Consider the following 13,432-nt stretch of genomic DNA (forward strand, 5'->3'; position numbering starts at 1 on the left):
TAAATTACGACTTTTTGACATATATATTATACCAGTGACGTCATCCATCTGGGCGTGATGACGTCATCGATGATTTTTTTAAATGAAAATAGTGATCGTGTGATAGCTCATTTGAAAGGTAATTCAATTCTCTATTCAGTAATATAAATAGTAATATAATTATTTATACAGGACGTCCAAAAAAAATTTTTTGAATTAAATTTATTGACATAAAAAGAAGAATGTGTGTAATTTATTTAATTCCAAATTCAATTTACTGCTATCAGAAAGTAGGAAAAAATGTTTATTTGGCAGATAAGTATTGTTTTTTGCTTAAATTCAATATTAAAGCAGGCACTCGCCAGCCTCGTTACAGTTTAAAAATTTAATTTAAGCGAAAAGCCACGATTATTTTTCAAATAAACATTTTTTTCTGTTTTCTGAGAGCAGTAAAATGTATTTTGAATTAAATAAATTACATACATTCTTCTTTTTATGTCAATAAATTTATTCCAAAATAAAATGTTTTGGACACCCTGTATAAATAATTAAGTACATATGTTAATGTTTATATTACTAAATAGAGTATTGAATTACCTTTCAAATGAGCTATCAAACGACCCCTATTCTCATTTAAAAAAATCATCGATGACGTCATCACGCGCAGATGGGTGACATCACTAGTATGATATATATGCCAAAAAGTCGTAATTTTAAAATAAAAATTGATTTGTTTTGGAATTTTTTTCCAAGATCGTCGATTCTCGAGAAAATGAATTTATTCCAACCTTTACGTGCTCACTGTATATTCATTCCTTACTGGTATACCCATTCCTTCGCACTTTCTTTTCCATGGTTTCAGGGTCTTTTCCAGGAATATTTTGAACAGGGCAGGGGATGTGGAGCAGCCCTTTAGTAGTCCCTTTGTCGTCTTAAATGGACTGCATATTCGATTGCCCATTTTGATAGCTAGTGTGTTATTTTTGTAGAGTGCTTTTACTGCTTATATTAATCTTCGTGGGATTTCGGTGTCTTCCATTACTTCCCATAGCTTGGTTCTAGGTATCGAGTCATACGCCTTCTTGAGATCTACAGCTGCCAGATGGAAGGATCTATTTTTGGCCATTCGTTTTTCTATTAGTTGTTCGACCGTGTAAATGTGATCCGGGCATGCTTTCCCCGCTGTGAATCCTGCCTGGTCTTCTCCGATTTTATCCTGTATATATATATATTTCTAATTTTTCCTTTATGGTCTTTCCATAAAGTCTGCCTATAGATGATATTATGCTGATTCCTCGATAGTTTTCGCAGTTTTTTCTATTTCCTCTCTTATCTTAAACGAATGAACACTAAATAGAAAAAAGGAATGGAATAACCAGAATGGGGGAGACACAAAATAGCAAGAGATAAATCACTAATCGGTAGAAGAATCGACCGACCGCGCAAAGACGGAGTGAAAACCTTCCATAGATGTGTTATTCGGAATGTACGGAATGATTCTTCACACTGCTGTACAATAAAATACTGCTCCAAATAAAATAAGCTTTATTTTTTCAAGAAAATTATGAACGTATCAATAACATTAAAAAATGGTGGAGATTCTTACAAAATCCTTTAAAACCGGATAACAAAAAAAAATTGAGTATTGGTAACAAAAAAATAATAATAAAAATATAATGTTAAAAGCACGTAAAAGTAGAACAACTGAATGAACCATATTGCTACCATACTAATAGCGAAACAATACACTGGATTGCTTTTAACTGTAGAAACGTAAACAGTGACATGCGGTACGTGGTACCACAAGAAAACTTTACGTCAACGTAGCTTAAAGACTAAACCATACTAAAACTGCAGCAGTTGGGTTGTGATGTTGATTATAGGTACTTTAGAGTATTCGTTACAAATCGTTACTTTTGTATAAAGTAATCATTTACAGTATTCGTTACTTTGATTACTATGATTACTTTTGTATTTGTGTGCCGGTAATCATATCGAGAATCGTATTTCTCAGTAGGTAGGTATTTTGTATAGGTATCCCGATATAACAACGACCTTCACCGATCTGTTTAAGCGATAAAAATGATTTGAGTACTATGATTACTTTTGTTACTTTAGTATTTGAGTACCGGTAATTATATCGACAATCGTATTTCCCAGTAGGTAGGTATTTTGTATAGGTATATATATAGATCTAGATAAAAATATAGGGTTCTCGCATTCGATCTTTGTTAATGACATACATTACATATTTTATGTAGATATACCATTATACCTCCCTCTGTTTTATCTTATATCTTCTCCTCACCCTCACACCCTTAAAACGCTTCATACCGATAACGATATTCGATAACACTCGTAGAATACCGGTCCCGTCCGTTACTCGCTGGGATACGATTGGTAGAAAGTAATCAAGTGTACTGGTTGCAGATACAATAGTCGTTACTCGCTCTGATACGATTGGTACGAAGTAACGAAGTAATCAGAGTAATCAAAGTAACGATTTGCCTCTCTGTATAGTAATCGTTACTTTCGGTATTCCTAAGTAACGCCTACTTTGTAACGAATACATACTTTTTCAACATCTCTACAGTTGGGAGCAGTTACAATTACACAGCACTTGGAGGTACACATATGGTGTTTTAGGAATCTTCTATAATACACGTTTTACAACAAAATATATTTCGGCGCGGTATGACATACCACATGTCAGTGGTTAAGGGTTAAAACATGTTGGTTCTCATTTAATTCATTGCCGGATCCTTCGATACTCCATTATATCAGTTTATGTGTTGTTTTGTTTAAATTATTAATATTTAATATTTTTGTGTAAAAAGACAGTTTAAATACCTCAAAATATCCAAATGCACCAGCTCCTTTTGCGTGCACAACCCTTTCTGGAATTCTCTCCCTGTTGAATTTTTGAAGTTGCTCGCACAGTTCATAATCTGTTAAGATGATTGGCCCATATTTGCCCGCTGTTAAGCTGCAGTCTTTGTTTATCAGAGCGATTCCAGCGCCATTAGTAGAGTAGCCTATGTGTTCCTAAAAAATGGTAGTAAAAGGATTAAAAGGTTTGTTCAGATTTTGTTTCAGTTGAGATATTTCGTATAATAGACCAAAACAGTTTAGGCGAGCGGCTCGCACCCTCAAAATGACCAGCTACTGACCACGGTAGAGTGAATGGCTAATTTTGGTCATACTTTATGTTTTGATGTCAATTTACCCTAAAAGTAAAAAAAAATGAAATCACGTTTTTTTTGCGATTAACTCACTACAACTCTATTCCATTTTTTTCTGAATTTTTTACGGTGTTCTCACCTTTCGGAAGACAATGGGACCTGTTTCAAGTTTTCAGTCTTATTCTAATACAAGTTATGAATTTTTTAAAGCAAAAGGTGAAGATTCCTACTTTGATAAGTTTAATCGCAAAAGTTGAGTGACAAAATTTGAAATTTAGCTTTTTAATCACGTTTATGTTAAAATATAGAATACAAGGAAGTTTTCTGGAAAGTTTTAGATCAAAATGTTTTTTAAAAAATCGTGATCTCATTTTTTTATTTTTAGGGTAAAATTGACAATGTTCCCCCACCTAAAATTCAAAATAAACTTCATTTTCGTTTTCAGCACCATTAAAAACATAAAGTAAGGCCAAAATTAGCAATTCACCACCCATACTTTGTGATTTATTTTATAAGAAAAAAATACGATGATACACGAATAATGATAATACTGTGCATTTCGTATTTCTTTTACAAAGGCCGAACGTGTACTAACTAAAAGCTAACAAAACACTAATACTGTCTTTTGTATCTGCAAACATTAAAATATAAACAAAACATTGGGACCACCTAAATTAGATCAAAAAAGCTTCGAGAAATACTTGTTTTGCAATCATTGGGCTCTAATTTTACAATATCTCGACTTCTTGTAATTATTGAATTAACGTTTAGGAAACTTCATTTTATTTGTTTTTTTAAGGAACAAGTTTTATTTAAAAAAATATTTTATCTATTAGTTTACGAGCTATATTGTAGATGAGTTTTGCAGTTACTCGAGCGCGTCAGATTATCACATGGGGAGAAACCTTATACCCTGTAAATGTAGCTCTACCATATGGCCTCTTAATACAGGGGAGTTTGTTAAGGAGGGTCCGAAAAAATGCACCCTTAGAAAAACTCAAAATCGTCAGGTTAAGATAAGGTAAGTTAAGTACATGCAAAGGAGTGTATATTTAAAAAATCTGAAGATTTAAGCAGGGCGTAAGGAAATGGGTGAGTCCCAAAGTTTCACAAGAAAAAAAGCGAATATTTCGCGAAATGAATGACAGATCGAAAAACTAAAAAATGCGTGTTTTCAAAAATCTATCGAATGATACCAAACACGACTTCCCACGGAGAGGGGGGGGGGGATAAATTTTAAATACGAATCCCGCGATATTTCGCGAAATGAACATAAGATCAAAAAACTGAAAAATACACTTATTCAATATCTTTGAAAAATCTGGGGAGCACGGAAGGAGCCTCCACGCAAGTGATATTATAAGAACAAAATGTCACTGGCGCTCCCTGGAAACGCCCCTCGGGCGGCTAATCCTTCCACCACTGGATCCGAACAAACAAACGAGAACCAACGGCTCTTCTCAGAGCCTACATTGACAATGATGACCATAAACATTGAGGTTATTACTTGTAATAAACAGGAAGTTTTGTCTGAACTGTGTAAAATCCACAAATGTGATATATTATTATGTATACAAGAGACTCACCGTGACATATCAGCACATAGACCTAGCGTTGAGGGAATGCAGTTTATCATTGAACATCCAAGTGCAAAACACGGAAGCGCCATCTTCGTGAGGAGTAAGGAGAGATATCTATTGATGTAATATCAGCTGAAAAAACATGCTACAACTACATTGAAATTCTCACCATCGAAATAGGAGCCTGCACGGTGACATCTGTGTATAAACCACCCAGGAGAGACTTTGTTTTCTCCCCTCCAAAAAATTTCGCTTCTCAAAAACCAGATTCATTCTCGGGTATTTTAATAGTCATAATGTTCATTCGGCTACGCTTCAACTGATAAAATTGGAGATCTTGTGGAATCTTGGGCTGACCAAAACGACCTGGCACCGCTGCATGACCCGAAACTGCCCTATTCGTTCCAAAGCAAAATATGGAAGAAAGGTTACAACCCGGATCTCACCTTTATCAGCATGTCTTTAGAGGCCCGTTGCGTTAGAAAGGTATATAAGCCTATACCAAAGACACAACATAGGCCAGTGGGAATAACCGTATACAGCGCTATAAAAGCTCCCAAAACACCTTTCAAACGAAGGTTTAATTTCAAAAAAGCGAACTGGGAAAATAAACTGATGAATTGGAAACACAAGTGAAAAACATAGTACCGATCCCCAAAACTATGATGTGTTCATCAAACTTGTGAAACGAACCTCATGTAAACACATACCCAGAGGATGTCAACAACATTACATATCTGGTCTGAACGACGAGGCAAAAGACGTTATGACAAAATACACTGAAGAATATAGTAAAGACCCATTTAGCGAAGTTACGACAGAGATAGGGGAGAGATTGCAGCAAGTACTAAGCGCCTCCAGACAAGAACGGTGGAGCGAGACATTACGTAAAATGATGCATGTATGACGCACAACAGTAAGCAGGCTTGGAATATGATTAAAAAACTTAACGGTGATCCCACAGAAATAAAAGAGCCATGTGCAATAACGCCAAATCAGATAGTCCACCAACTGCTTCTGAATGGCAAAGCAAACCATCGTTGCAAAACGCCAAAGATTATAAGAACTCAAGAACAGGAAAATACTCTCTTGCGAAACCCATTTACCATGGACTATATGAAAAATGGAAAATCACCTGGGGCAGACGAAATCTTAACAGAGCAGATAAGACACTTACAAAAAACGAGACAATGGGTGCTCGATATATTTAACATCTGTCGCTCTACCTACCAGATTCCAAAACTTTGGCGTAAATCAAAACTAGTAGCCCTTCTGAAACCTGGAAAAGACCCTGAACTACCGAGTAGCTTCTTCTTCTTAAAGTTCCCTCTCCTGTCGGAGGTTGAATATCATAATGTCTATGGTCACTTTGTTGGCTGCTGCTCTAAACAGTTGTAATGAACTACAGTTAAACCATTCTCTAAGGTTCCTCAGCCAGGAGATGCGTCTTCTTCCTATGCTTCTTCTTTCTTGCATAATAATTCTCAGCAACTCGTATTTTTCTCCTGTGGTAATGTGACCCAAATATTCCAGTTTTCTATTTTTTATACTCTTCATAATTTCTAACTCCTTATTTAAACGTCGTAGCAATTTAACGTTGGTAATCCTTTGTACCCACTGAATTTTCAATATTCTTCTGTAACACCACATTTCGAACGCTTCTATTCTTCTTATGTGTTGTCTCTTCAATGTCCAAGCTTCCATTCCGTATAGCAATATACAAAATATGTAGCATCTTAGATCCCTCAATCTGAAAGGCAACTGAAGGTCTTTGTTTGTAAGCAGTGTCTTCATTTTTATAAAAGCTTGCCTTGCAGTTGCAATTCGGACTTTAATTTCTTTGCTTTGGTCATTTTTGTCATCGACCCGTACCGAGTAGCTACCGTCCAATATCTCTCCTATGCCATTTGTATTAATTGTATGAACGCCTCATTGTGAACCGCATCCAGGAAAAATTATATGCAAAACTAATCCCACAACAAGCAGGCTTCAGGCCAGGTAAATCATGCACAGGCCAAGTGCTGAACCTAACAGAGTACATAGAGGAGGAATTTGAGCTGAAAGAGGTAGTGGAAGTGGCCTTAATAGACCTCACATCGGCCTATGATAATACGATAAACCACAGAACCTTGCTAACTAAGATCTATAATACTGTGCTTGACTATGACCTGGTAAATATCATTAGATCACTGTTATGTAATAGACGCTTCTACGTTGTGCTAAATGGAAAGAAGAGCAGATGGAGAACCCAAAAAAATGGCCTACCTCAAGGAAGCGTTCTAGCTCCGTCCCTATTTAACATCTACACCAACGACCAACCAATGCACCCCCCAGACTGAGAGTTTTGTTTACGCTGACGACCTTGGTATCGCCGTAAAGGGGAAAACACTCACACAAGTAGAGTCGACAATGGAAGAGGCTTTAAACATGATGTCAACTTACTACAAACAAAACTCATTAAAGCCAAACCCTACTAAAACCCAAGTATGTGCATTCTATCTCAACAACCATCTGGCGCATGTAAAACTGAATGTTTCTTGGAAGGAACAACGCTTGGAGCAAACTGATAGGCCCAAATATCTTGGAGTGATACTAGACCGGTCACTAACGTATAAATTCCACCGTCGGAGCACAAGGCAAAAGGTTTCTACGATAAACAACCTTCTCCGGAAACTTGTAGGGAGCAAGTGGGGTGCAAACCCCCAGGTCTTAAAGTCAACAGCTGAGGCCTTATGTTTAGCAACAGGAGAATATGCTTGTCCCGTCTGGATAGATCTAGACACGCCCAACAAGTCATCATGGCGTTAAATGAAACATGTAGAATAATTACCGGTTGTATGAAGCCTACCGGTTGTAGATGCGCCTCACAATATGTGGCGAAGTTCAGACAAACTTTCGATGAAAGGCACCAATTATACGGGTTTGACGAACCACCAGGAACCAGCCGACTTAAATCAAGGAAAAGGTTTATGAGAAATGTCAGAGTCGAACCACCCGAACTGTTCCCCCTACATCCAGAACGACCTAATGGAATGAACCTGGCCTGGAGAACCTGGCGGACACTCAACCGCATACGTACAGGTGTTGCCCCTGTAAAACAGAACCTTATTAAATTGGGCATCAGGACAGATAACGACGCACTTTGCGAATGTGGGGAAATACAGAACGTGGAGCACTTGAGAGTATACAGCCTTTGCCCATCACAGTGCACCCTCGATGATTTATGGCTCGCAAATACAAAGAGTGTAGACGTAGCCCGATACTGGGCAGAAAAACTGTAGTCGGATCCAGACACGAAAAAGTAAAAGTAAAGTAAGTTTGAAAAATCTATCGAATGGTACCAAACACGACCCTCCACGGAGGCGGGGTGGGGGTTACTTTAAAATCTTATGGGAGCCCCCATTTTTTATTACAGATTTGGATTCCTTACGTAAAAATAAGTAACTTTTATTCGAAACATTTTTTCGAATTATGGATAGATGGCGTTATAATTGGAAAAAACGATTGTTGGAAATGGAAAATTAAATTAAAAAATGGAAAGTCCCCACTAAAATGGAAAACTTTACTTAACTTTTTTTGGTTTTAGGACCTACTCTTCACAACCCAATAGGTCTCCATAACACTGGAGTGACTGCACATTTAGCATACTTTGTTCCCCTACCAATAGGAAAATCGTAATCAGCAGCCAAAAATCCATAAGGAACCGTTGAGTTTGCCCATCAGAATTAAAAAGGCCACGGTGACCTAGCTGGCCTCTAGACTAGTATGTTCAGATAGTTTAAGTAATGAAGCTTAAAATAGGACAAAACCTCACAACTTTTACAGAATAAATCGATTTGCTTGAAAATTTGTGAATAAGTAGTGGATAGTCCAAGGATCAAAATCTATATGATGCCGAAAGGCGCTTTTACCATGGGGGTGGTTGCCACCCCGTCCTGGGAGTGGAAATTTTTTATTATATTTTGACCGCAAAAGTTGGTAAAAACATTCATTCTAAGCAAAAAATATTCTATATATTTTTTTGATAAAATTAATAGTTTTATCTCGTCGATTTATTCGCTATCGAAAGTGTTAGTTATATATCGAAAAAAAAATCAATGTTTTTAATCAGTTTTCTGCTAATAACTCAAAAAGTTTTAGTTTTATCAAAACAACTTTACTTAACAAAAATACACCTTTTGAAAACATTTAAAAAAAAACGGTTTTTTTTTTATTTTCTTTAAAACCAATAGTAATCGAGTTATACTTTATTATATGTTAGCTCTCCTTCGTCAAATGCTAAATATTGTCGTTTCAAAGTCAAAAGACGGATAAACTATGCATTTTTCTAGGATAAATTGTTTAAACTACTTTAAAGTATTTAAAAATATCTATCTCCAGAAATAAAAAAATGTCTCTAGCTCAAAAATTAAGTGACTTATAATGAAAAGAATGTCAGTCCCTATTTTTTTCAGCGAAAAAGTGATCGAAAAGAACCTCCTAATCACCACCCTAATTAAAATTAGTCATTGACCTTATTTGGTCTTCTTTATTTGTGTATTATTAATAGGTTCTAGAAGTTTGACCGGCTTAGAATGATTAGTTTTTAAAAAAATGAAGTTCAAAGCGAATAATGAATTTTTGTAGTATGGTAAAACATGCCCTTTTCTTCAGAATAGAAAGATTAACATCAGATATACGAAAAAATGTTTCAATATGAAATTGTAGCCTATTTAATTTCCAAGGACTTGGTTTGCAAAAATTTTTTCTGCGGCAAAAACATGAGTGAGCTATTGACAATTAAAACTTGCAATAACATGCAAAAACCACCTTCACTAACCCTTTTAAAGTCACCTCTTTTTGAGACTAAGGTTTTTAAAAGGATGTAATATTAATAGCCTTCTAGATTTTGTTAAAATCTACAAAAATTTTTTTTACCAAACTTTTAAGATAAAAAATAAAAAAGTTACGGTTAAAAAATCAATATATTTAAAAAAAATGGAAAAATCCAATTGGAAGCACAATAATGTAAGTTAGCGGTGTTTTTAGTCATTGGCCTTATTCAGTCTTCTTTATTTATGTATTATTAATAGAATCTAGTCTCCTTTCTTGTCTCATTTCTTGAAAGGAGACAAGGCGCACCTAGAAAACTATAGACCAATCAGCTTATTGAACCACATCTATAAAATGTTTACCCGAATAATTACGACAAGACTAGAAAAAAAGTTAGATTTCTACCAACCCCGAGAACAAGCTGGATTCCACTCAAAATTCGGAACAAACGATCACCTACAAACAGTAAAAACCTTAATGGAAAAGTCAATAGAATATAACAGACCACTGGTACTTATCTTCGTAGACTTCCACAAAGCCTTCGACACTGTGGAATTAGACAGCATTATAACTGCTCTGAACAATAGTAGAATAGATTACCGGTTTACAAAGTTAGTGCAAACATACCAAAACGCCACAATGCGTGTAAAACTACATGATACTACCAGAGAAATTCATATCAAGCGAGGTGTGAGACAGAAGCACAGAACCGTGAAGAGTGGCGATGAATGGGAGAGACTTATGTCCAGCAGTGGACAGAAGAGGTTGCATGATGATTATGAATATAATCTAGAAGTTTGATTGGCTTGGAATGATTCTAGAAGTTTTTAAAGAACCGGAGTTAAAAGCGAATAACGAATTTTTGTAGTTTGGTAAAAAAAGCCATTTTCTTCAAAATAGAAAGATTAGTATCAGAGATACGAAAAATGTTTGAATATGAAATCGTAGGTTATTTAATTCCCAAGAACTTGGTTCGAAAAAATTTTTCTAAGGCAAAAAATTGAGTGAATCGTAAATGAGTACCTATATCGAAAACATTGATTTTTTTGATATAAAACTAACACTTTCGATAGCGAATAAATCGAAAAATATTAGTTTTATAAAAAAAATGTATAGAACATTTTAAAAAAATGTATAGAACATTTTTTGCTTAGAATGAACGTTTTTATTAGTTCTTGCGGTCAAAATATAATAAAAAATTTCCACCTCCGAGATGGGGTGGCAACCACCCCCCATGGTAAAAGCGCCTTTCGGCATCATATAGATTTTGATCCTTGGACTATCCACTACGTATTCTCAAATTTTCAAGCAAATCGATCCATTCTGTAAAAATTGCGAGGTGAAAAGCTTCGGTTCCTGGACTAAGAATACTTTATTAGATTGATTACCACAGACAGCTTCTAGAACAGCAATTTTCAGTTAACTTTGTTTTTAATGTTAAAACAGCCAACTGCAGGTACAAATTTCCAGGAGCAGCTGTGCAAAACTTAAATATTCATTAAAAGTTAGTTTATGTATCGCTTCGTTCGAATCAGGTGGCTCTAATTTTAAATAAATTAAAGTTCCATTTCGAAAGTTATACCTTCATCAAAGCAAATGCATGTCTAACAAATATCCCATTTCGAATCAAACTGAAACTTGTGGCGAATTGTAAGCAGAACATAGAACAAATCTGAAATTTATTTCAGAAACATAATTAGTATGGTATAACTAGACCCAAACCCAGACATCCAAAGTGAAAGTTATCCTCCAACACCAAATTGTTCTATATGGTCCACATAATGTTCAGAAAAAAGTCACACCATTTTGAGCGTCGGGTTTGGGGGGTAGAGGGGGGAGAAATCGGTAAATTCGTAGTTTTTTACGTTTTTCGTCAATATTTTTAAAACTGTACGATTTAGCGTAAAAAACCTTCTATACAAAACTGTTCTACATTAAATTTGAAATAAAAAAGGCCCTATGCATAATCCTTCTAAAATGAACGGTTTCAAAGTTACTGAGATAGTATAGTATAATTGCTCCAAAAAAAGACCTAACCTAAAAATTCAAAGTAAAAGTTTTCCTCCAACACCAAATTGTTCTATATGGTTCACATATTGTTCAGTAAAAAGTTACACCATTTTGAGCGTCCGGTTTGGGGGGGGGGGGGAGAAATCGGTAAATTAGTAGTTTTTTTACGTTTTTCGTCAATATTTCTAAAACTATGCTTTAGCGTAAACAATGTTCTATACAAAAATGCTCTATATAAAATTTAAAACAAAAAAGGTCTGACACATAATTGCTATAAAATCAACAGTTTCAGAGTTACGGAGGGTGAAAAGTGGAGGTTTTCGATACTTTTTATATTTTTTGGGCAATTCCCTATTGTTTTTTTTTTAACAGGATTGTGTTTTATAAATCAAATTTGCTATTTCAGTGGCCGATGGTATGTTAGTGATAAGCCCTTGAAGAAACGTCAACCTCACCACCCAAAATTATCATCAATTGCCCAAAAAATATAAAAAGTATCGAAAACCTCCACTTTTCACCCTCCGTAACTCTGGAACCTTTGATTTTACAACAATTATGTATAGGACCTTTTTTGTTTTAAATTTTATGTAGAACATTTTTGTATAGAACATTGTTTACACTAAAGTATAGTTTTAGAAATATTGACGTACAACGAAAAAAAAACTAATAATTTACCGATTTCTCCCCCATCTCCCCCCTCCCCCAAACCGGACGCTCAAAATGGTGTAACTTTTTACTGAACCATATGTGGACCATATAGAACAATTTGGTGTAGGAGGAAAACTTTTATTTTGGATGTCTGGGTTAGGCCTTTTTTTGGACCAATTATGCTATACTACCTCCGTAACTTTGGAACCGTTTATTTTAGAAGGATTATGCATAGGGCCTTTTTTATTATTTAAATTTAATGTAGAACATTTTTGTATAGAGGGTTATTCATGCTAAGCCGCATAGTTTTAGAAATATTGACGAAAAACGTAAAAAACTACGAATTTACCAATTTATCCCCCCTCCCCTCCCCCAAACCCGACGCTCAAAATGGTGTGACTTTTTTCTGATCATTATGTGGACCATATAGAATAATTTGGTGTAGGAGGATAACTTTCACTTTGGATGTCTGGGTTATGCCATCTTTTAGATCAATTCTATCATACTAAATATATTAAATTTGAATCTGAGAGATCAATATCAATATTAAAGAAATAATGAATGTAGGGTATATAAACTGCATTTCCCTATTATTTAACAATGTATGTTTAAATAAAATAAACTAATAAAGATATACTGTAACACACCAAACCCTTACGCTGCGCCTCTGGAGGGGTGGGTAACCCGGCTTCTAAGCATGCAAATGAGGCTTAGACAGTCTTATTTTAAAGCTTAATTTATAATTAATTTCAAACAAAATTTGTTAAATTATTTTATCTTTATTTGTATTAAAGTTATACGCGTTTGAAATTGTAATTTTCTTAAAAAAAATTTAAATTAAGTTTTTTATAGGGGTTTTAAGCAAATTTGAACAATAGATAAATGTCTAGAATTAACTTGAATTAACAGTAATGATACACGGACTCAAAAGGAACATTTTGAGTTTGGGAAAATGTGCTCTACATTTGCATGCGTAGCAGCCGAGTTACGATCAAAAAGCTTCGAAAATACCTATTTTGCAACCATTTTGCACTAATGTTACAATGTCTTGAGTTCTAGTTAGTGATTTAAAGTTTAGAACCCCATTTTCTTTGATTTTTTTAAGGAACAAATTTTATTTGAGAATTTTTTATTATCTCTTTTAGTTTACGAGTTAGAGCCATATAAAAAAATTTACAAACAATTAAATTGTTTATAAGAATTTTTTGACTACTCGGATCG

General features: G+C 34.9%; 2 protein-coding genes across 2 annotated transcripts in view; one reads left to right on the forward strand and one right to left on the reverse strand.

The window, feature by feature from the left end:
• Nucleotides 1-13,432, forward strand: part of LOC126883295 (mannosyl-oligosaccharide alpha-1,2-mannosidase IA-like) — a 662,535-nt gene that overhangs the window by 293,162 nt on the left and 355,941 nt on the right. The gene's annotated exons all lie outside the window — the stretch shown is intronic.
• The window catches only part of LOC126883296 (catalase-like), a 125,776-nt gene that overhangs the window by 91,663 nt on the left and 20,681 nt on the right, over nt 1-13,432 (reverse strand). The window contains exon 2 of the mRNA XM_050648658.1: nt 2,830-3,024. Within this exon, the coding sequence (XP_050504615.1) occupies nt 2,830-3,024 (195 nt within the window). The remainder of the gene's footprint in view (nt 1-2,829; nt 3,025-13,432) is intronic.

This window comes from Diabrotica virgifera, chromosome 4 (genome assembly GCF_917563875.1).
Source record: "Diabrotica virgifera virgifera chromosome 4, PGI_DIABVI_V3a".
NCBI classification, from domain to species: Eukaryota; Metazoa; Arthropoda; class Insecta; order Coleoptera; family Chrysomelidae; genus Diabrotica; species Diabrotica virgifera.